Genomic DNA, 25490 nt, shown 5'->3' with positions numbered 1-25490 from the left:
GACTCTTCGTGGCCCTAAAGGTCAGGGTAGAAAGGTCCCGTGGGGTTCCGAGACTGAAAACGTTTACGGGAGCAGAAAGCCTCATCTTTCTCTCATGGAGTGACTGACTGGTGGTTTCACACTGCTTACCTTGTGGTGTGCAGGCCAAGGTGTAACCATTCTGGCACAAGGGCTCCTGCTCTCACCCCTGCACAACTGAATCAGAATTTTTGGTGGAGCCAAGACAACAGCATCTTTTAAAAAGCTCCCAGGTCTATCTAGTATGCAGCCAGGGCCGAGAATCATTTGTCCAAGGATTTGAATTATCACATGAATTTTCAAAAACATAGCCAGATATCTCCCACCAAGTTAACTGGCGGTGCCCACCCAGCGTTTGTCTTGGAAATTCCAAAGGGTATTATTAATAAGAGAAACAATAACTGGAATCGCTAGTACACTGCTGATTCTACGCCAGGCCCTTGAAATACAGCGTCTGGAGATACATAATCAGAAAGCATTTTTGTTGGAGTTCCATTTTACAGGTGAGTAACTTGAGGCTCAGAAAAGGTAAGTGGCGTGCCCATGGTCACACACACACAGTTGAAAATGATATTGCTGATCTCACACCCAGGTCTTCCTTTCTGCCTCCAAAGCAATGGTTCCCCCACTACATATGAGCAAATTGCCTTCTTTACGCTCCTTTATTACAGAAAAGTGATGTGCTAAAAACACTTCTGGTAATCAAACATTAGTCAAGATCTCACAGCTGACCCGTCTCTCATGCACATGCTGCACACACACACACACACACACACACACACACACACACACACGTATGATACCTACATAAGCACGTATCTACGTAAATGTGTGCACACATGTGTAGAGATCATATCCCCAGGTATCTTCTTCCTGTGCCCACCTAGCCAAGCGGAGGGCACCCTCAGGCAGGTGCACACCTGGCTAGAGCAGTGACATCACGCCGTACCTTCATGAGCGTCTCCGTTTCGCTTTTCTTGCATTGCAGCCTCAAAGTTGAGCTGGAGAATCTTGTTTAAGGTGGTGATCCAGTCTTCCATTTCCGTTTCATTGTCTGCAGCCAGGAGGTAACTACTTTTGTCCTGCATCTTAAGTTCAAAGGCAAAACGGCGGACTTTGTTGTTCTGAAAAGCAGACAATGGTAGAGAGAGGTATTTTTAAAGAACGGGACGAGGCTTCCAAATTGCTCTTTGTCATCTGCTGGTAGATGCTACCTCACCGGTATGTAAGCAGTGCTTCACTGCTAACCAAAGACTGGTAGTTCCGACCACCGCAGCCACGCATCGGTGCATCGGCTTCTACACCTACAGGTGAGTGACACTGATAACATTCCTGGAGTTGCATGCACAACCTTCTGAAAACGTAACTATTGCCTTCTTCTAATGATCAGTATCCTTAGTCTCAAACCAGTGCCTTGAACATAATAACCAAGCCACCACGATCAAGAGGATTCCCAGTCCCAGCAGCCCCATGTCAGGTCTTTACAGGAGCACACAGCCTCATCTCTTTCCACTGGCACATAATGAGCTCATGAAAACATCTGTTGAACAACTAAAACTGCATCTAGGATTGGCCTGTTCCTCTTCATGGAACAGAGTAAGATATCATATTTTTAAACATAAATCATTACCTATCAATACGTTTGACTTACTGATCTGGAACTTTCTAATCAGCTAGGAATTCCAAAAAGTATTTGAGCTCTGTATTTACCACCTCCCCTCGGGTCTCTGGTTTCTGTGACTGCGAAGGTGCCTGGCTAAAAGTACAAAAACTATCGTCCACATGCATCAAATGGTGCCTGACGGACATACACTCGACTGGGGCTCCTCAGCCGCGGCACTATTGACATTTAAGGCCGTAATTCTTTGCTGTGGGCTCTGCTCTGAGCCTTGTACGATAATTAGTAACATCATCTACCAATAATGTTAATAATGCATTATCTACCAGTGCTAGCGATTACAGCACTACCTAAGAATGAATGCTAAGAATGCATTATCTACCAGTGCTAGCGATTACAGCACTACCTACTAATGAATATTAGTCATTAAGAATGCTAAGCATGCATTATCTACTAAACCCCAAGATAAGGAGCCTTGGTGACACAGTGCTTTATGTGTTGGGTTGCTACCACAAAGTCAGTTCGAAACCACCAGCTGCTCTGAGGGAGAAAGGTGAGGTTCTCTGCTCTCATAAAGAGTTACAGTCTCCATGAGTCCCTAATAAAATGTAAAAAAAGAAAAGGAAAAAAAAAAAGAGTTACAGTCTCGGAAACCCACCAGGGCACTTCTACCCCATCCTTAGGGTCGCCATGAGTCGGAACATCACTCAACGGCAGTGAGTTTGGTTTTGGAAACACGAGTTGCCAGTAGCACCCCCTCCCCAGTATGACAACCGCAATGGTTCCATGACATCACCAAAATCTCCCCCCAAACCAAACCCACTACCACCACGCTTATTCCAATGCCCAGCAGCCCTGTCAGCCAGAACAGAGCTGTGCCTTAGGGTTTCCAAGACTGTAAATCTAGCAGACAGCTTCATCTTTTTCCTAAAGAAAGGGGATTGGAATCAGTGACCTTGTGCTTCACAGCTGAACACTTCATCCATACTGCCACCAGGTGTGGTAAATGTCCCCAAGGGGGCAAACTGCCCCTGGTTGAGAATACTCCACTACAAAGAAGTTCATCTCAGAGAGAGATGACACGAAATCCTCTGTAGGCTCACGCTAAGAGCCGTGAAATCACGAGCTCCCAACAACCTGCTGGCTGGCCCTCCCCAGGCCCACACTGCACCTCTAAACAGCTGTCCATGGTCCCTAGGGATGCCCCTCAGCATATGTCTCAGACACCACGAGACCTTTGCAGACTGCAGCGCAGTACTCAGAAACACAGAGGCGAGGACTGCTTGGGGCCAACCTGCGCAAACACGGCGCACAGCCTGTCTCTGTGGCGCTGCAAATTGCCATCCCAGAACTCACTGAAATGCAGTGGGAAGCAAAAATCTAAGGGTCAAAAGGCTGGAAATGAAATTAATTTCTCCCCCCACCTAACTCCTCACAGACTCCCGGTTCTTTATAAGGAGAAAGGCTAACAGTGGGAAAAGAATGCTCAACTTGGAGACGGAGCTATTTCTCTCTCGGAGCCTCAGTTTCTTCATCTGCAGAAGAGGCGGAATACATTTCAAAGGTTTGAAAATACTTGCAGTACTTAAGATGATAAATTCTATTTCTTTCAAGTTTGTGCTTAGACATCTTCCTATAGGCAGGTCCCCAGGCTGACAGCATTTGTAATAAACTAATTTCTTTCACAATGTCAAAATATAACAGGAAACACTTGAATTACAAAGTTTGGCACACAATTTATAACACACATCGGTGAAAAAGAGGGGGTGATTTTAAGCTTAAAGCTGAAGGAAAAGCTTCTCTCTGGAAGTCATGACCTTACATTTGAACCACACCCCAGACACTAAATGAGAGGACTGCTAACTAGAGGGCTTCAGTCGACAAACACACGTGTATGCCATGCCAAGCACCTCCGCGGAGTAAACTCACCTATACAATAGGAAGCATTTGTTCCTACCTGAAAAATGAAGTTGCCAAATGCCATAGTTAGATTTGCCTCCATTTTTTATTGTTGTTTAAATCAATGGTAGGAAATTCAACCAAAAAGTAACTTTACAGTTTCTTCATCTAAGAATATAATTGGAACTTGAAATGTCACCGATATTATGTACCGTCATAGGTCACCCTGGTATTTGTTTCTTTTTATTCTTGGTAAATGTACTTTGATATAACTCAGTTATCCACAATGGCAGCTCTCAGCTGAGGGTGGAGGCTGCTGGCATGCGCTGAGGAGGAAGTTACGGACTAGTATCAGACATATGGGCTAATATAAGACTTATGGACGTGATCTGGAATGGGCTGGGGTGCTTTCTCAGTATGCAATAACTCTTTGATATAAAGCTCTCTCTTTAAAATTTAATCACTTTATTTGGGGCTCATAATACTCCTATCACAATCATACATACATCCATTGTGTCAAGCACCTTTGCACACCTATTGCCATCATCATTCTCAAAATATTTGCCTTCCACTTGAGCTCCTGGCATCATTTCCTCATTTTCCCCCTCCTTCCCTGCCACTTCCACCCTCATGAACCCTTGATAATTTATAAATTATTATTATTTTGTCATATCTTACACTGTCCGAAGTCACCCTTAACCCACTCCTCTGCTGCCCATGGCCCAAGAAGGAGGCTATATTCAGATCCTTGTAATCGGTTCCCCCATAAAGCTCTCTCAGATACATATGCAAGTGTCTCTGGATTTGTCAACCCGGACTAACATAGGAGTTGAACACTTAACTACTGGCGAACAATTTCTGGGGAAAAAAAATCAGTGTCAAAATTATTTGGCATCTCCATTTAGATCCATTTTTAAAGCCCTTTCAATACAAGAAACTAAATAAATAAGTGAGGGGAAGGACACATGCATTGAGCCCCCGGAGCCTCTCCTCTGACCATGGACCAGGGATGAGGAAAGCCCTGTTAACATGTATTGGAAGGGGATGGCTGCAGGTGCGGCTGGGTTAAAACTGAGCTTTTGATCTTCCTCGTGATCCATTTAAATTTGTCCTAGTCTTTAATAGTCTCGGCTTTCTTTCTTTCTGATTGGGATTTTTATGTTTTACTTTGCTATTCTTGTTAGGGCTTTTTTGGTTGTTGTTTGTTTTCCAGTGTTTTTCTGTACATGAAGTCCAGGCTAGGACACTCTACAGAGACAGTAACTGGGGGCATGGCAGGGGTGGTTGGGGAAAACTAGGGAGCTAATGACGAGGACTACAACAAGAATGAAGAAATGCTCTGAGCTGATGGCAGTGATGGTTGTGCCAGTCTTCCTCGATGCGACTGAACCACTGGGTTGTATGCTGCTGTGAATTATCTCCCAATCAAACTGATGGGGGGAAACCAGAAGCCTTTGGAGCACAGTTCTGTTTTCCTCTGATACAAGGCCCACCACGAGTCCAATAAAACCAGTTGTTGAGTGGGCGCTGACTCCTGATCAGTTGATTGTGACACCTGTCCCCTCGCTTGCTGTTTTACATGCCCCGTTGTCACAGAGGGCCCTTCTCTGAAAAGCTCCCTCTAGTGAAGAAACCGGGAATGGTAGGAGCAATGGCCCAGAGACAAAGCCTCTGGGACCATGTGTGTCAGTCACGGAGGCTCACCTGTCCACACACCTGACCACACACCTGACCACACATCTGACCACACACCCGTCCACACCCATCCACACACCCGTCCACACACCTGTCCACACACGCGTCCACACACCAGTCTTGCTACCAGCTGGCTCGTACCTCGCTCTTCAACATGAACAAATGGCCAAGATACCGTAAACTTTTGAGAAAACCTCCACTCAGAAATGGAGAGGCCAGTGTTCTTTCCCCATAAAACATGCCCAAGTATATAACGTACATACTCATAGACTTGACACAGAAAACTAACGTGCAAGGAGATTGTGAGGAGGTGTACAAAGCACACATTATCTGTGTGAAAATACAGTAACAATGTGGGGAAGCTGCCAGAGGAAATAGCAGAGCTAAAAAAAAAAGTTACTTTATCCCCAAGTATATGTTACTTTCCCAGAAAGAGCTCTTAGAAATTATATAATAGAAGATTTTGGAAATTCAGCTGCAGGATGAGAAGATGCTGAAGAAATTTCTTAGGCCAAGTAGGACAAAATGAAAAAGAAATGGCTTCTAAAGGATATTAGAGAAAAGCCCAAGAAATCAGACACTTAACTAACAGAAGTTCTATAAAACACGTAGGGAGAAACAGAAGGGTGAAAATCATCAAATGCAAAATATAAGAAAATTCCCCAGTCTTCAGAACAAGAATTCCTCCAGAGTTCTCGGCACACAAGAAAAGCCAAACTGGGAAAAAATTCATTGCATCACAAATTTTTGCATATTTTTTATTTGCATGTTATACCTTAACCAAAAGGAGTTTATAAAAAGAAGAAGAAAGAAATAAAAGAAATCAGAACGTTCAAACCTAAAGTTCAAGACACTAAAGATACAAAAAATTCTGAAAGTTTCTAGAGGGCAAAAGAAAATAGCAACGACCAGGGAACAGAGAGGCATCAAACTCCTCAAACCAATTCTGGTACCCAGAAGATCATGGAATGCCCTCAAAATCCTAAAGTAAGAAAATCTGACCTTGGATTACTACACCCAGTCAAGCAATTGATGAAGTAAAAGCACAAGAAGAAAGATATTTGGCAGGTATGCCAGGTCTCAAAAAATTAACATCTTCCTGTGAGTTTTTCTGGAAGATGTGCTCGTCCAAGACAAGGAAGTAAACCAAAGAAGAAGGCATGGGATGCTGAAACAAGGAATCCCACGCAGGGAGGAAGGCAGCAGGAACTTCCAGGGTGGTGGGTCTACAGAGGCTGAGACAGTTAGTGGTTATGCCCTGGGCGCTAACCTACCACGGTCAGCAGTTCAAAACCCCAGCTGCTCCACAGGAGAACGTACTCTCACAGAGTTCCAGTCTCGGGAGGCCAGGGACCGTTCTACCCTGTGCTGTGGGGGTCGCTTATGAGCTGGACTCCGCTCCCTGCAGTGAGTTGCGCAGAATTAATGAACCAAGTGAATACTTTCACTCTCTAGCAGCCGAGGCCAATCCCAGAAAGACTCGTGGACATGGTGGCAAAGGGGTTTCCCCGGGTGGCCGGGGTGCCTGAGATGGGTGGGGGGTGATGCAGGCAGAGCGTTTTTAGTGCTGCCGTTTAGCACAGCTTGACATTTTAATCTGGCTGCATGAATGACTTCACCGAAAACACAAATTTGAGGCATACATGCCCGTGCACAAACAAGCACACTGGGGTCCAAGCAGACAGCTGGACCCTTCACTGTCCTGGTGGCGCCTTCCACAAAACCACCTTCTTATAATCCCGAGCTCCAGGCCAGTGACACCCGCCAGCACCGAGTCATTTTTTCAGGGCAAATGCGCCGATAATGGTGACTGCATCTATTGTGGGGAGTTGTCAAGGAGATTGTTCATTAACCACACAGTGCCCTCTTCATGAGGCTCCGGAGATAAATGCTGAATGATCTTCATTCCAAAGACCTGGGGCTGGTCCTGACTAATTGGATTGTTCCTCATTTCTTTGCCTTACGAACTGTGAAACTGAACAGGTCGCCAAGCCAGGGCGCAGACAGCCCGATTTGCAGTCCACCCCTAGCCTGTGTTAGGTCTTTAAAGCCATGTGGATTAGGTTATTTTCGCTCAATTCTACTTTGTTTCCTTGAACTCCCCACCCCCTGCTCATCTTCTTCCACTCCCACTTTCGGGTTTTGTGGTTCTTACAGAATAAGGCCCTGCCAGGCTGTATGTGGGCAAGGTAAGTATGTCTCAGAGATGTGCAGGATCGACCCAGACCATCACAACGAAGCGGATAGCGCCATGCATCGAGTCACGGGAATGGTTTGGTTTCCGATCACTGTAAGAGCTACACTATAAGGAGACCTGGTGATGTAGTGGTTACATGTTGGGCTGTGATCCACCTGGTCTGCAGTTCGAAACCAGCAGCAGCTCCGTGGGAGACAGCCTGGGCTTTCTACTCCCATAAACAGTTACTGTCTCAGATAGCCTCGGGAGATCGCTATGGGTCAGCCTTGACTTGATGGCAGTGAGTTATACAGTAGAGCTAGTAGTCTGTTGAGGGAGCGCTAGGGGTACAGTGGGCTGTGTTGGGGTGCTAGTTGCGAGGCCAGTGGTTCGAACCACCAGCTGCTTTGTGGAAGTAAATGAAGCGATCTTTTTCTGCAAAGATTTGCAGCCTCGAAACAACAGGGAGCAGGCCTACTCTGTTTCACTGGGTTTCTCTGAGTCAGAATCGACTGGATGGCAGTGGCTATTTTCTGTGGACTATTAAGGGTACCAGAGCATTGTAAAAAGAGCTTGAACTCCTGTGCGGGGACCAATGTGTGGCCCAGCGACGTGACGTGAACACAAGCTGCGTGAAAACCATACCCAACAGACTTGCTCCCGGCGCAGGGTGCCACGAACCTCCCCTTTGTAAAACCACAAGATCTGCAAAGCACAATACACCGGGGAACCCCAAATGAGGTCTGCCTGCACATCAGGCGGTGTTCTGAGACCTCAGGTGGCACAAGCAGTGCGCGACTCTCAGTCCCCACGTTAGCGGTCTGAACCTAAATAGGTGGACCTAGGAAGAAAGGCCTGGAATCCTGCTTCCAAAAGGTCACAGCTTTGCAAACCCCAGGGAGCATTCTACCTCTGCAAACAGGAGGCTGCCATGAGACAGAATCAACTCTATGCAATGAACACCTCAGCAGACTATGTTTTAACCTCTTTGATAAGCTGCTGCCGTGGATCCGCCTGGAGCACACAGGGAAGTGGACGGATGACTGGGACCAGATGCTCGCTATCTATAAGGTTGGCCTGCACAGGGTAAGCCTCCGTTGAACTCCCTCAGACCACTGACTAGGGATGGGACTAGCTGTCTTTCTGCAGTACGTGGAAAGTGCATGAACGCAGGCATAGGGTAAAATGTACCGTATTATCATCTTTATTCCCTTTGCACGCGTTTCTTTACTCTGTTCTAGTTTCTATCATCTTCTGCTTTCACTAAGAGTGAGGTGTCTGTATGCTTCATTTTCTGTTTATCGTTGAGTTCTTTTTGTTTGGGGCATGCTTTGCTTTATATGAAATCAGGACAGGTAAATCAGAGACAGTCCAGAGATGACTAGTGTCTTAAGGTTCAGGCAGGGTAGGCCGGGAGTGGTGGTGAACTAATAATGGTAATACGTACAAGAATGAAGGAGATGTCCTAAAGGTGACTGTGGTGAAGACGCCTTCAAATGTATTTAAATCGCTGAGTTACACATCAATAAGACCTTACAACATGAGATAAAAGGGACGGAAGGACATCACACAGGTGACAGCCTCTCTCTGGGAAAGGGCGAGATGTGGGGACAGGTGTGAGTTGCCAGGACTTCCACTTCATCTAAATTTTTTCAAAAAGGACACACTCGTGTGCGATGGTTACAAGAAAGAGAAAGTTGAAGCATAACTACAACACGACAACACGGCGATAAAAATACCTACTACTGACTGGCTAGGTTCCAAACTGCCGCCTTCTCAGAAAAAAATTACTTAGTGCACCCCTAGCCATGGAACCTCTTGTCCCCTAGCCCATAATCCAGGCCAAAGAGCACATATCCGTCTTTGCAGCCCGACACTCCCCACCCCACTCCCCGGAGACAGAACTGTTCTCTGCACTTGCACTACTTAATTCAATAACTGTATGTAACTGTCAGTAACTGTATGCGCTCCAATCAGGATCTTCATCTAGCAGAGAAAGAAGCTACACTGGTAAAGTGCCATCAGATTTCGGAGGGGACAGTGGCTGAGCAGGGATTTGAACTCGGGGTGGCTCGAAGGCTCTTATCCAATACACTCCCCTGCCAGTGGTGCCCCTGGTAGGACGGTAGTGACAAATGTCATCCCTTAGCAAGAGCTTGCTAGATGCTAACCACCATTCTTTCTCTTTCCATACATCAACTCAACCAACCCTCTCAAGCACTCAATCCAGCAGATATTACGACTGTCCCAATTTTGCAGGTGCAGATGCTTAAGCAGCGCGTGCCCGGCCACGCGGCTGGAAGACGGCACAGCGAGGTTTGGGCATACAGATTTCGGCAGCACTAGGGCACCCCTGCTTACCAGGGCGATCTGCGGCTTCTCAGTGATACTGGCCATTTTCTCAGCTGATGGAAGACAAGTCTTTGCTCATTTTAAAGTGAGCTAACGCATCCCCCACAATATCGCACCCGATAGTGACCTTTCTGAAGATTTGCCTCTATCTGCTTATCCTTAAAAGGTTCCTTCCCAGAGAAGAAAACATACAACCCATGGCGACTTACCTGAACCACACCCATGCAGGAATCCAGAAATATCGATCCTTTCGGTTCTTTGGAGATCTTTTCATCTTTATAAAAATTCAAATTATAGGATCCGTCACCCAGTTGAATCAGGTGGAAAAAGCGTCTCTTAAATGACTGAAGGAAAACACACACACAAACACACACTATTATTCTTTCCAAATGAAAAGAATCACCGTCTTTCTTGGCAACAACTGACAACTGCACACACAGACAAAACCAGTTTCCATTCTCTCCAGAGAGAAGCTCGTTCTAGCCCATCCTCCAGGTACCTGGCCGTGCAGGCTCTCCAGTGCACCTTATAGTCTAACCACACGCCATTTCTGAGAAGGCCCCTCACTTCACATCGTGGGCCAGTCTCATAAGCCGCAGAACATGGGGTTTTACATAACCATCCAATCTGGGATGCACCAGAGAAGGATGGAAACTTTCTAAAATCCCCAGGGTTGCTTGTTCACACAGAAGAGAAACTATTTTCTGCCTCAGGATGCTGAGTGATTTTCCAGCATCGGGATTATGCCCGTCAGCACTTCCACGGATTCAATTTGCATCTCCCAAATTCTCCTCCCACCGCCTGGCCGTCGCCTCCCTTCTCCATGTTCATCCTGCCCTTCCTCTGAGCCCACTTCTCTGCTGAGTGGCTTTTCCACTACTGGGACTTTTTTTCTTTTAACTCTTTCTCTCTTCCATCCTCTTCGAATTTAACCCATTTTCTTCAGTCCTTCAATTTGGCCTCACTAGACTTCATCACAGAACACCTCCGGAGAAGTTCTTGGGTTCTTGGGTGTAAGGCAGCCCGCTCTCTGCTGAGTCCATCCAGCAGGGACGGCATGCTCCCCGCAGCCCAGGGGTCTCTCTAAGCCAGAGGCCGGGGCTAAGGAGGAGAAGGGAGTGCAGGGCTCGGTCCCAGGGGGCGTGATCCCAAGCAGGCTAGGCCACGTGGTTTGGGTCCCGAGCAGCACCCTGGCTCAGCTGGGGCATGTGCCTCACGGCCTCAGTGAGAAGGACCTCCCCCTCCCCCCCCAGGAAGCGAGGTGGCCGCGCCCCTTACCCGCATGGTCACGCTGATGGCGCTGTTCATGTTGCCTTTGTACAGCCACCCGTGCCTGGTGATCCCACCTTTCTGCGACCCGAGAGAGGCAGCATCCTAGGAGAGAAGGGCAACGGCACCGCCATCAACGTCCCTGGTCACCTCTGGCCCTGGGCTGGGCCTGTGGTCACGGAGGCCCCCACTCGGTCAGGCTGCCCTGTCCTCTGGCCGAAGCGGCCCACAAGTCACTCCCAGGTGCACTTGGCGGGCAAAGGGAAGGTCCGGTCCAGGGAAAGGGCTGCAGTGTTGGATGAGCCACGGAAAGCGCCTGCCGGCTCGCTCACCCACGAGGTCCGGGCTGGTCTCAGACAAAAATGTTTCCAAAGCGCACTCCTCTCCAGTTGCGAGGACAAAGCAAATTCCTGGGAAACGTCCAGGGCTTGGTTGGGGGGACGGTGAAAAAAGACAGGAAGGAAACGTGAAGAACTACAAAAAGTGGAGAGAACACGATGGGGCAAAAGGAGGAGAGGGGTAGAGGGAGGGATGGGGCTGGGAGCGAATGCAGACAGCAATGGAGGAAGTGCCAAGAGTGAAGACAGGGCCGCTGGAGGGGTGAGGAAACGCACCTCTTCAGGTGGGGCCCAAGGTGTGAGGACGGGTTTCAGAGGGGAGCTGCAGCGATGTGGGCAGATGAAGTATGGGCACACACTAACAAGCCCGCTAGCACCACAGCCTAGCCCGCGCTCCCTCGCCTCCTCCCCATCCACACACACCACAGCGACTCCCTAGCACTGCCTGGCCCTTTCAAACCATACCTGGTCTACACGGCAACAGGTGCCAGGAGAACACATCACACCAAGCAACTCCGCGCATGCCTGTCAGAATGCCTGCTCCTCGCCATCTTCCTTTTGGTAAGCAATCTCAGAAAGGCTTAAGAGAGGCTGTGTTTTGGGGGACCACGTCAATATTAATGCTGGGGACGGTATTGGCGTTACTCTCATTCTGGCAATAGTAGAAATCTGCTCCCTGCCTAGGGGTTTACAGATTATCGTACACCTCCGTGTCTACTGTTGCCACTGGTCTTCCTGTTGCTATTAGCTCTGGCCCAGGGCGCAATCTCGAGTCATTAAATTTACATGACCACTCGGTCTTCCCAGAATTACTTTATCTGGGAGAATTTGTTACCATGCACACTGCTGAAGTGCGTGAATTCCGTGGTGCGATGGCTCAGCTGGCAATTTTAAAGGGGGGTGCTTAACTCATAATGGGGTACCCGATATTGAAATTGAGAAATACATCGATGGGTAGTATTAATTTTTTTATTAGATTTCCCTTCCTCAGTAGATCTACCTCAACACCCTTTATATAACTTCTCTAGCCATAATCATTGTACTAACAGTAGGGGCCCTAGTGGCACAGTGGTTACGTGCCTGGCTGATAACCAGAAGGTTGGCAGTTCAAACCCAGTACCAACTTCATGGGAGAAAGAGGGGGTAGCCTGCTTCCACAAAGACTGAGAGCCTTGGAAACTCTCTGGTGCAGTTCTACTCTTAGTCACGTGGTGTGTTCGGTTTAGGGGGTGGGCTTGTTATCAAGGTAAGACTGTCTCTGTCCCAGAGATCACTGACGAAACTTCAGCCATGAAAAATCCACTGGCTGCCTGTTTACGGCAAGATATCCTGTTGAAAAACAACCTACGCTTAAGGTTGAAGTTATCTTGATGTATTTTAACAATGTAGCCACATCTGATCCAAGTCTTTGAAATTGTTCTCAGAACAAATAAACAGAACCAAATGAACATGAACTGCTAAGCAGTGAAGTTGGAACACGGACCTTATTTCAATGGATCAAACAACACTTAAAAATAAAAAAGTTCTTCACTTGTTTTAAAAACACATTCCAATTCCTATTTCGGCTAAAGGTCAGCCACTTTGCATTTATCTTCTAAAGTCTATAAATCATGATTTTTAATCCAAAGGGAAAAGATAAACAATAGCAAACAATCACCGCACCTCATCTTTGTCGACTTCCTCATCAACTTCGTAGACGTGGGCTGGAAGTTTATCCAACTTGGCCATTTTGCTTTAGAAAGAAGAAAGAAACCACGTATTATAATTACTTACACCGTGAAGATGCTTTCCTCCATCCATCAGAGGAATTGGCATCTAATAAACCCAAAGTTGACCCGCCCAAAGCGAAAACACTTTATAGCAGGGGTTCTCAACCTGTGGGTCGTGACCCCTTTGGGGGCCAAATCACCCTTTCACAGGGGTTGCCTGATTCATAACAGTAGCAAAATGACAGCTATGAAGTAGCAATGAAAATAATTATATGGTTGGGGGGTCACCACAACATGAGGACTGTTCAAGAGGGTGGCAACATTAGGAAGGTTGAGAACCACTGCTCCATATACCATTGCTTTCCAAGGTGGCTGTGACTGGGCCTAGAACCTTGAGTTAAAGAGCTCCAATGAGCTCTGTGGGAGTTAAATACGGGCCAGGTAAGTGTGGGGACCGATGGTCTAACTGATACTGGCAGGACAATAACAGCAAGATCTTCATAGTAACAACAGCAGCCAGCGTTTATTTATGTGGTTCTCAACCTGTGGGTCGTGACCTCTTTGGGGGTTGAATGACACTTTCACAGGGGTCCCCGATTCATAACAGTAGCAAAATGACAGGTATGAAGTAGCAACGAAAACTATGTTATGGTTGGGGGGTCACCACCACATGAGGAACTGTATGACAGGGTTGCCGCATGAGGAAGGTTGAGAACCACTGTATTAAACAGTTAAGCTTGGGGGGCACTGTGCTGTGTACTTTGCGTGCGTTATCTTACTGGATCCTCTGATGGCTGCAGCTACTATTAAGACCACTTAGAGCACGAAGAAAGAAGTATACAGAGATCAAGGCGAAAGGGGCTGGACAGGGGCTGGACGCTAACCATTCTCGCAGTCCCCCTCTCTGGCCCAGCCCACACTCAGCCCCGTGGGTCTCACAAGCGAGGTCACCGCTCAGCCATGAGGGTAGCACAAACACGATGATCAATGCAGATGGCTCCTTCCCACCAAACGGGAAGGATTTGGGAATCCCCAACTGAGTGCTGATACAGAACCAAAGAGCTACACCATCTGGAGAAGATGATGCTAGGAGGGAGTATTTCCTACCGAGGTTTTCAAAGAAGACACGTGGGAGGCTGGCTGAACACTCTGAAGGAGAGGTGGGGGCACCGGGACAGGGAAAACAGCTAGGTCCACTGAGAGGAAGATCAAGGAAGGCCCCCCACAGTCACAGGCGCAACCAACACAGAGGAAAATCGTTTAATTGGTTCTCTAGTACAATTGTCGTTCGTGATGTCTCCTTTTTTATCATCATATGCCTGCTTTCAAATTTCATAGCCAATTATACTTAAGTTTTCTAACTTCACCATTTAAGGATGTGCAATTTTATCAAGAGCGCCTCTCCAGGCGAGACCTCCCTCTGGTTCACTTGAATTACCACTAACTGATCCGTGCACGTTTGCTTTTGGTATATTCTTAGGAAGGGCTCAATCTATCATTCAAGGGACAAAGGGATTCACCTGGGGAAATATCTGTGCCTTGATTTCCTTTTTTGTTTGTTCGTTTGAAGATAAAATTTAGTCAGCATAACATGTTTTTTTAAAAGTCTCTTTAAAAAATTCCTTTTAGGTCACACAGAGATCTCAACACAGTTCCATACACATTTCATTCCCTTTACTTCTCTCCCTGAAGAAATGTCACCTGCTTGTATCTTATTGGTGGGTACAAAGAACACTGTCTATGTGTTTGTCACCCCCTGCTAATGGCAGAGCACAAGGTCTGATCCCGATAGCCAGGAACCCTATCAACAACAATGATCCCATCCACAGCAAGCACCTAGAAGTAGCTCCTCTAATTAGACTGCATACGAAGTCACAGACCTCCCTGCACATTTCAGTACAGAGGATCCTGTGCATTCAGACGCCCATGTTGTAAGGGCTGACATTTACTCACTTTGGAAGCTGCCGAAACTCTCCTGAGTAATCTTCATATTTATAATTCACAAGGTGCCAGTCAGAGTTATACGTTTTGATGCACTATTAGGGTGGAGGGAGATAATAAAAAAAGAAGAAGGATAAGTGAAAAAGAGAAAGAAAGAAAATGATTGACACGGTGGCTTCGACAATGGTGGTGCGGTGGGAGGAGCACGGAGGTGCAGTTGAGGGGCCCAGCCTCTCCACAGGAGGAAGACTTGGCAGTCTGCTCTCAGTAAGACGCACAGCTTCAGAAACCCGACGGGCCGGTCCTCCTCGGGCCGACGGGGCTGCTATGAGTCGGGATCGACTCGCCTGCCCTGGGTTACTTATGTGACAACGTTAGTATTAGCAGCTGACCGTTCATTGAGCTTTTACCTTCAGCAGTTATCCTTCTATTCTTAAGCCCCAGCGTGCGTGCGTGTATGATGAGGAACGGTTCAGACGCTATTTCACGAAGACACTGTGGCTTTCCCATGACCGCCGCCATGGGTGACGAAGGGTTCTATTCATGGCACGCACTCGACAGACGCAGCGAAAGGATCTCAATACAGGAGCAGTTCAATGAGCTAGCACAGGGTCTTTCCCTCGTGTATCCAGAAGGATCCTTCCTCGGCTCTTCAAATACAAAGGAGTCAAGAGCAACAGGTAAAGGGGATTCGTCTAATATCACCGGAATTTAAAGGATTCTCTGTTTCGTCAGATCTTGACTATCAGTGTAGTAGGAAAAAAATAAATCAATACACATGTAGATAAATGTACTTAAAGCCTTACCTAATTTATTTGATATTTCCTGTAATTAATGTCATGAACCCATTTCTCTGCCTCCCTCACCTTATTGTTTACATTGCCAGCCTTCAGTTCAGAGCACAGACTGAAAGGCCTTCTGACTTTCCTCCACCCCCAAACTCTGGAAAACAGCAGCAACTATAGCAAGGGCTCATGCTGTGCGAGGCCTATGCTAGGAACTTTCCTTACAAGGAGGGTGTGAAGGGGAGGCAGTGCATGTTTTCATAGTATCATTCCGAAAGGTGAATGAATAGCACAGAAGGATTAAAAACAGGATCAGATATGGGAACTGATTTTCCCCCACTTATTTCCTACCTAGTTACTGATATTTGCACCCACATTCTCTTTTTGCAAAGGCCCTTTTAATGTTGAGAATCCCTGGATGCGCAGGGGTTAAGCATTAAGCTACTCAGCAGGGGGTGGTGATTTGAACCCATCAGCTGCTCCTAGGGAGAAAGATGAGGCTGTCTGCTCCCAAAGGGACATGTCACCTTGGACATCCAATGGAGCAGTTCTACTCCGCCCTACAGGGTCACTTGTGAGTTGAAATGAACTCAGAGCCAGTGGGCATGGTGATCAGTTTAAGTTTTTCCGAGCATTGGACCTTTAGATCAGATACTATCACTTTAGATTACATTCCCAAACCAATAGAGTCTCAGGTTTCTCCACGGCTTGCATTGCCCACACTGCCTTTAGGTCCATCAGCACAGCTCAGCGAGGTCAGATGATGCATCCCAGTGCTCCAGTGACCAGCCGGGAGGCCAGGAGCCCATGGTGGTTTTCCATCATGCTCTACAACTCACTGCTTGTTGGAGCTCCAAAGTCTCCTGCAGGCCCTTAAAGCCCTTCTTAGCAAGAAAAGGTACTTGCTCAATTAAATCAGAGAAGCATCACCTTGTGGGTCATGAATACATTCATGAATGGAGCAGTAGAGCACCCAGATTTTTAGTAGGCAAAATGGGCGGGAAACACAGCTGTAATAGTTGAACATTTAAAACACACACACACACACACACACACACACACACACACACCATTCGGTTATAAGCTATTGTTGACAGGGGGCAGGCTCCCATAGAAAGACAGGAGGCTCTGGAGGGCTACAGAGGGTCTAGGAGACCATGGGCTCAAACAGAAATCAGTACCCAGAAAACGGGGTCTCCAAGGAGACAGGGTGGGACTGACTGATTCTAACATGAACCTTTCAAACCGGGAAGGTGCCAAAGTTTTTGCAGTTACTCTGAACGTTTATAAACTTGTTTTTTTCAGCCAGGAGGCCAATCTCCCCTGGTCCAGAGGATGGAGAGGAAGTACTAGTTCACTCCACCCAAGAGGGAGATCCCCAGGGGGGTTCAGTTATGCCAGTTCCAGATGCAGGAGGATGAATCAGCTATTGCTCAACCTAAGTGAACAAACAACTTGGCACAGCATGAGCCTTCAGCCTCCCCCCTTCCCCCAAATCAATTGAGAGAATTGAGTATTAATTCTGATGTCTGGTTTTAAAAGACCAGCATTCCCCACTTCCCTCTCCCTGTAAAGGCAACAATAGTGAATATGTTCAGCTTCGAAGGTGACAATGTTTCTGGAAAAGAAACTTTAAGCAACATGTGAGCAAGTGGACTTGGGGTGCTACACTTTGGTTAAAAAAGAGGCTGTAGGCCAGACTGCCCATGTGACAAAATTTTCAATCCTCTGCATTAAAATAAGCATGTATGACTACATGAAGTTTTCTTGGGCTGTTTGGAATTAATTTCAGTAATATATTGGCAGAGGGGGTAAGGCAGGGAACTATGTTGGGGAAGAATGAGAAAAATACACTCCTCAAAAGGGCATACAAATCTCTTCAAATAGCTCACCAGAAATGAAATACTGCCAAGTGGCACTTCAGGTATAAAAGCATAGCTTCATTTAGTGGGCAAATGTATTGGTGGGAGTAGTTATCATTTAAATATCTACTTAACAATTGGGTTATGGATCCATTCATTTCCAATAAACAAAACCAAAGCTCCTAATTAGTCACTCTACCTAAAAACACCTGGAGGAAAAAACAAATGAATTACAAAAGCAAGCAATCTAAATGCAATAATTTCTTAATTTTGCTTCCCTCCTCAATGAAATTACTATTATTATCTGCATGTTCGTGTAATCAATTATACAATGATAAGGAATGTAGTCAAACTCGTACTATCATCTTGCTATTTCCTAAGAGTCCTGGTGGCATAGTCAGCTACGCATTGGGCTGCTAACCTCAAGGTTGGCGGTTCAAATCGACCAGCTGCGCTGAGGGGAAAAGATGAGGCGTTCTGCTCCTGTAAAGCGTTAAACAGTCTCAGAAGACCCACAGGGGCAGTTCTGCCCTGTCCTGTATGGTTGTTATGAGGCAAAACCGACTGGAAGGGCAGTGACTTTTATTTGGTTCTAGTTTTGGCATTTCATATGCATTCAAATCATCTTGGGAACCCTGGTGGTGTAGTGGTTACGCATTATTAGGCTGGTCACCACTAGCTCGGCAGTTAGAAACCACCAGCTGACAGGTCGGGCCAAGTTTCCAACTCTGAAAATGTTCTTCCATCATAAAAATGCCATTCCTTCTTTAACCTTTCCTTAAAAGTAATAGTTAACATTGCAGGAAAAGGGGCAGGGGGTGGGGGGCACAGAAGCACGCCCATAAAACCACATGGAAATTAGTGCAGGAGAGGAGAACTTACCTCGGTGACAAACAAGCTCTGCGCGTCCTGCTCTGCGCTGGCGGGAACCGTGGAGCGGACGTAGCGACCCTGCCGTCTGAGAACCGCGGTCTGTGAGCACAAACACAGGGAACAGCCCGCTTAAGTGATGCGCCAACGAGTCCAGGTGCAGAGGGCGGAAAGGGCAGCAGCTGGGTCCCACACCCAGGTCTTCACTTGTCACTGCCTCCGGTGCCCCGCCCACCTGGTCCTCCAAAGTCCAGACACCTTGCAGACGAATGGATGTCGTTTGCTTCTCTTGAATGAAAGGGAATTTTTCCTGCTCCCCCCCGCCAGGACGAGAGACCCCTACCACAGGCCCTAACTGCCCTCCTTCTCCCGGGGGGCGTGGGCAGGTCTTACTATGTTGCCCTTCACACACAGTCTTTTCACTGCCAAATTCTTATGGCCCAAGAACAGGGCCCCAGACTCTCAGGGGCCTTTACAGTAAATGATGCTATGCTGAGTCCATCGATGAACTAACTGCCAATCTATAGGCACTAGGGACACTGGACCGTGCTGCTGTGGCTACCATGCTGATGCTTCAGCGGCTCCTCGAGCAGTGAAAACACGTTCCTGTCAGAAGGTTAGCAGTTCAAACACACGTCAGGGAAGGTACCTCAGAAGATCATCGACTTCTGAAAGGTCACAACTCTGAAAAACCCGGGGAGCAATTCTGTTCTGCACACATGGAGTCGCTGCAAGTGGGGACCAGCTTGGAGGCCCCGACAGAAAGAGCAGCATCAGAGAGATGCTGGAGGGCAGCACAGGAGGGCTCAGAATTCACGTCCAGCAAGTCAATTCCGACTCATCGACACGCTATGGAGCAGGGCACAACTGTTCCTGGTGGTTTCTGAGACGGTAAATCTTTCAGGGGGCAGACGGCCTCATCTTTCTCCTGTGGAGTGGCAGGCAGGTGTGAACTCCCGACCTTGCAGTTGGCATGGAAGTGCGTGACCCACTGCATCACCAGAGAAGGTGCTGTGAATATACGGATCTCAATATAAGAATCAGGGTAGCAAGTAGGTTTGGGGGAGTTCTAGTAAGATTCCAAGGAAACTAAAACAAACAAAACCCCTGACTGCTATTTAGTCATTCTAACTCCTGGTACAGAGGCGCACTAACTGCCTCTGGGGGCTTCTAGGGTGGTAATCTTTCCGGAAGCCAAAACCCTCATGTTTCTCCCACAAAGTAGCTGGTGGGCTCGAACTGCTGATCTTGCAGTTAGTAGTCCACCAAGTAACCCACATCCTAGATTTTTTTTTCTCCCATGCGTCTATAGTTCTTGGATATAAGTAACAGATGACAGTAATTTAAAAACAGCACACATGAAAACATTGTGCGAACAGAGCCTGTCCTGTCGCCTCTTCCTGGCTGATGAACTAAGTTGTGATCTCACAGCATCAGTTCTGGCTCCTTTTTCTCTTCCTCGGGTTGGAGGAAGCCTTGAGTCAGTTCTGTGATCCCTGGCCCCCAGCAAAAGGAGAACACCACAGCTACCAGTGTATGTAGAACAATTTTAGCTCCTGTCCAGCTTGCTCCCGGTTGTATCTGCTTCACCAACATTTATGTTGACCTTACTGTACTATGTGTATCTTTGAAAGGATCTTAATAAACAAGTGGGTATCTGGCCAAGAAGCAACAAAGCCCACATGGAAAAAGCACACCAGCCTGTGTGATCACGAGTTGTCAATGGATGAGATCAGGTATCAGGCATCAAAGAACAAAAAAGATCATATCATTGTGAATGAGGGGGAGTACGGAGTGGAGACCCAAAGCCCACCTGTAGGCAACTGGACATTCCCTTACAGAAGGGTCGCAGGGAGGAGTCAAGCCAGTCAGGGTGCAGTACAACACACCAATAAAACATACAATTTTCCTCTAGTTCTTTAATGCTTCCTTCCCCCCCCCCCACTATCATGATCCGGCTAGATCAGAGCATGTACACTGTTACAGATAAGATACAGATAAGAGCTGGAAACACAGGGAATCCAGGACAGATAAACCCCTGAGGACCAATAATGAGAGTGGTGATACCAGGAGGGGAAGGAGGAGGTGGGGGAGAAAGGGGGAACTGATCACAAGGATCTACATATAGCCCACTCTGTGGGGGACGGACAACAGAAAAGTGGGTGAAGGGAGACATCGGGCAGTGTAAGACATGAAAAAATAATAATGATTTATAAATTATCAAGGGTTCATGTGGTAGGGAGGGAGGGAAAAAATGAGCTGATACCAAGGGCTCAAGTAGAGAGCAAATGTTTTGAGAATGATGATGGCAACAAATGTTCAAATGTGCTTGACACAATGGATGGATGGATGGATGGATGGATGGATGGATTGTGATAAGTGGTGTACGAGCCCCCAATAAAATGATTAAAAATAAAAACAAAAAGAAAGTAATCTTAAATCCTATTTTTAGATTAACTCACAGCCTTTGAGTTGATGGCAACTCATAGCAACCCTATACAGCAGGGTAGAGCTGGCCCCTGTGACTTCCCAAGACTGCAATCTTTACAGAAGTAGCAAGCCAAAAAGAAGAAGAAGACAGCCCTGTCTTCCTGCGTTGGAATGACTGGTGGTTTTGAACTGCTGACCTTGCAGTTAGCAACCCAATGCATAAGCACTATACTACCAGGTCTCCTCATTTTTAGAATTAGCTTCCCTTATTCTGAAGGAAGGACAAAAAGAAAGGGAAGGAACGAACTATTCTGCAGTGAAGTCCGTTGCCAGTAAATTATAAATCCATTCAGGCTCCAGAGGGATTTTCAAAACTCTGAGTCTTGGTTTTATTTGTCGTGTCCTGAACAGACGAAAAGAACAATTGCTGACAAGCTGACTCTAAGTCACGGAGATCCCATGATGTCAGAGGACACCTGGGTCCCCAAGCTTTTCAGGGGCTGAGTTTGGGGAAGCAGCTCCTCCAGCGGAGCTCTCCTTGGAGACACCTCCGGACAGCACCACGCAGTCAGCAACAGGAACAGCCAGGGTCTCATCCTAAACGACGGCTGATCCCCTTCATCATGCATCTCTTCTCACGAACTGCCACCAGAGGCACTATCTATGTTACAAACTACCAAGTCTCACAGTAAGTAACTGAAGACAGAGTTACGAATCAGGTAGGACACCAGCAGAGAGGAAGTCTTGAAGACCGCCTGTGTGCTTCCATGACGGACACATCCTGTAGCCTCACTTGCAGGAGGTTACGTGCTGGGCCGTGCTCCACAAGGCCAGAAGTTCAATACCACCAACTGTTCCTTTCTACTCCCGTTAACAGTTACAGTCTCCGAAACTCACAGGGGCAGTTCTACCCTGTCCTGTGAGTTGGCATTGAGTCCATGGCAGTTGTTTATCTTGATTTAGTTAGGTCTTTTGAAGCTAATGATTATACTCTTAAAACATTCATACAGTGGTTCAGGTCAAGAAATAAGAGGGATAGGGTCATTTCCAGTGTATTTTCCCACTATTAGAAAGAAAATTGTTTACAGAATTTTCACAGTGGACTGGCCAACCCAAGAAGCTATAACACGGTGACCCCCAAACACCCTTTCTGAGATGAGCGCACTCATAGGAAATGGATCTTTTTGATTCTCAGGAATCCAAGTGCCATTCTACTCTCACTTCATAAAGAAAACGGCTTTCCTCATTACAGAGAGACTTACATTTCAACAGACCAGGTAGCCTATTGTTTCTCACCTTAACGTGGGTTTACACACTAGGCAATGCTGATCAATATCTAAGCCTGGTTTTAACAGAGCAGTCTTCCCTGACCAGACAGAGCCTTTCACCCCACAAGACTTCATCCCAACAAGCAATGCATTTCTCTAACACCAGCCACCTACACAGGCTTCTTTAGTACAGATCACGTTTAAGGGGTACGAACGATAGAAACATGGGCGAGGGGCGACAGTAGACAGTGTAAGATATGAAAACAATAATAACTTATGATCTACTAGGGGTCCATGAGGCTAGGAGGATGGAGGAGGGAGGGAAAAAGGAGGAGCTAATATCAAGGGCTCAAGCAAAAAGAAAATGTTTGGAAAATGATGATGGCAACAAATATACAAATGAGTATGATGCAATTAATGTCTGGATTGTTATAAGAGCTGTAAATAAAATTATTTATTGAAAAACAAAACCCCACCGTGTTTCCATGTGTATTTCTTAAATGACATAGCGTCAGTTCTTTCAGGTAACCCAGTGACGGGTGCAATCCCTCACTGTATGTGGATGCTGAAGGATGCAGGCACTTTCCCCTCCCGTGTGGGCTCTGGCTGGCTTTGACCAGTCAAATGGAGGGGCCATCCTGTTGTTCCAGCTCCAAATCTGGCCTTTAAGAGCAAGGGCAGCTTCCCTTTCCTCCACCATGTAAGGCTGTCTACTGCCCGAGACCACCATGCTGTGAACATTTCCAATTTATCCACAGGAGAGGCCAGAGAGAGAGAACGTTGGCCCATCAGCTGGCCCAGCTAAGGCCGTGATGAACGAACCATCTTGGACATTCCAGCCTCTGCAGGCACCACATAAAGCAGAACCAGTCCACTAGGTCTTGGCCACATTTCAGGACTGTGAAAAATAATCACTTACTGCCTTAACTAAACTTTTGGGGGATACGTGGGTCTCCAACACCTAGAAGCAACTTTGCAATTATGGAAAATATTAAAGACAGACAGACAGACATGGGGGCACAGGAGCTCCTCATCCCACGTCAGGACCAAGAGAGTGGATGTATTTTTCATTGGGCATATAAAAGAGAGCTTACAGACCTTTCAAAAGGCACACGTGTCATACATCAAAGATATCACATAGTCAATGGGTAATATCATAGGTGGGTAACATAATAATCAAGCAAGGAGGGAGTCCCTATCTTGACCTAGTGCTAGTTGACCTTGAACACCCCTGAGCCCTCCCCCGGGGTAGTCATCGCTGATCAGTAGCAGCAAGAAAGGTCAAACCAGAATTTGCTACATTTGACGGTGAGTTGACTACAGAACCTAATGGCTCCAGGAAGGATCCATCCTTTTTGGCCGCCCCTTTACGACTGCTCCTTTATGGGGAGTTATTGGAGGAACTGTGTTCAGACACGACAACAAATAGTAAAGCTTATTTATATCTCACAACTGTGAGGGTCTCCCCCAAGCCATCATATAATAAGGAGCACAGAGGAGTCGGCTGTATTCCATTCTCACGAGTCCCTCAGTTTGCCACAGGCTTTGGGTGGTTTGTTACTCAGCAGCAGATAGTGAAACAAGACTGCGAGAGACTGGGAACAGCTCCCAATGAAAAGCACGAAAGAAAAGGCTATCTGCATGCAGACGGAGTTCAAATGCTCCCTAAAATGCAGCGTTAGATTAGGGATGCGCCAAGCAGCAACCTGGGGTCCACCGTCAATGCAATTAGGGGGATCGAGTAAGAGGGAAACTCTGTCAGATCTTAACAGCAAACTATTGATCATTACGGGCTCAGTGTTCATTTCACCTTATCGATCCATTCATTCAAATCCTCCCTGGGTCCCTGCTTTCTCTGAGTTGCTGAGTTGGCCCCTGAAGATGCAAGGCTTACTAAAACGTAGTGATGTTCCCATAGACTGTGTAGTCTGGCTGGAGGGGCAGATGAGGAGACAGAGCATCATAGCGTCATAAACAAAGGATGCCGGGGAGGAGAGAGTAGGGGCATCTAAGTCCGACACAGAGGTGAAGAGAACATCAAGAGAAAGATGTCCAAGCCGAACTGTCGAGCCTCAGTACAAGTTGCATTTGGTACAAGAGGAATTGGAACTTGGAGGGAAGCTTACTCTTGGGACTTAAAAGAGCACAATCAGGACACAGTAGGATTAGCTCTTTGCCAAATGAAAAGGGGGTACGGGAGGAATTCCTTTAATCCTGAATAAAACTACAATTAAATTCTATTAGCAAACACAGTTTAATCAAGGGTTTTAGCTCTCTGGGAAAAGAAAGGGCCAAGTGAAGGGATGGGGCTTGCATTGCTGGGAAAGTGATGTCCGTATCTTTAGCACCATTTAAAACAGAGGTTCTCAACCTGTGGGTCGTGACCCCTTTGGGGAGTCAAACGACCCTTATACAGGGGTCCCCCGATTCATAACAGTAGCAAAATTATAGTTATAAAGTAGCAATGAAAATAAGTTTATGATGGGGGGGGGTGTCACCACAACATGAGGAACTATATTAAAGGGCTGCGGCCTTAGGAAGCTTTAGAACCACTGATTTAAAAGAAAAGCTGAGACCCTCCCTCTGAGGCCCACTGGGAACTATGTCCGCCCTCCACAGGCACCACTGGAGGAGAGGGCAATGACTGATCCCAAGCGTGGAGGTTTCAGCGGAGCGCCTGGATAAAGCTGGATTAGGAAAGGCCTGGAGCTGTACTTTGGAAAAACAGACAATGAAATCCATATGGATTACAATCATCTGAGCCGCCGCCAGTGAAGGTGATGGCTCTTTTTGTTTCTTCTGTCCTGGACCAATTCAAGGATGGCTGAAAACAATAGGACACACAAGGCAGGCACAGCCACGGAGTCCATTCTGATCTGGTTGTCTCAATGTGCATTAACAAGATGGGGGTCCCGTTTGTTCTCTTGCGAAGTTGGCTACTCAAAGTCACATCCAGGGCTGCACCAACAGTTCTGTCAGGTTGGTCAAATCCAGTCTCTGAACTTCAAAACTGAAATCCAATCCTGGATACCTTATAAACCTTGCACTGCTCTGCCTGCCCCAAGGTGGTTACTTCCCTCTCCCATACACGCACACGCACACGCAGGAGCCTGCCTAAGAGCTAGTCAGCTCTCCACTCTGACTCCATCATCCCAAACTATCTTTCAAGATCACATTCTCTTCTTCCCGGACCAGACTGTGAGTTCCTTTGAGGCCCAGGAGACAGCTCTTTCTAATTTTACATCTGTGCTAAGAATTCA

The 25490-nt window shown here is 47.0% G+C and overlaps 1 protein-coding gene across 13 annotated transcripts in view; it reads right to left on the bottom strand.

Annotated features, from left to right (window-relative positions):
• DOCK9 (dedicator of cytokinesis 9) overlaps positions 1–25490 on the bottom strand; it is a 330985-nt gene that overhangs the window by 143231 nt on the left and 162264 nt on the right. For all 13 annotated transcript variants that reach the window (XM_075563462.1, XM_075563461.1, XM_075563465.1 and 10 more), the window contains 6 exons: positions 18545–18634; positions 15028–15110; positions 13028–13097; positions 11037–11132; positions 9968–10102; positions 968–1142 (listed from right to left, as the gene is read on the bottom strand). In XM_075563462.1, coding sequence (XP_075419577.1) covers positions 968–1142; positions 9968–10102; positions 11037–11132; positions 13028–13097; positions 15028–15110; positions 18545–18634 — 649 coding nt within the window. The remainder of the gene's footprint in view (positions 1–967; positions 1143–9967; positions 10103–11036; positions 11133–13027; positions 13098–15027; positions 15111–18544; positions 18635–25490) is intronic.

This window comes from Tenrec ecaudatus, chromosome 11 (genome assembly GCF_050624435.1).
Source record: "Tenrec ecaudatus isolate mTenEca1 chromosome 11, mTenEca1.hap1, whole genome shotgun sequence".
Lineage (NCBI taxonomy): Eukaryota > Metazoa > Chordata > Mammalia > Afrosoricida > Tenrecidae > Tenrec > Tenrec ecaudatus.
This window is presented reverse-complemented; position numbering and strand designations above follow the sequence as displayed.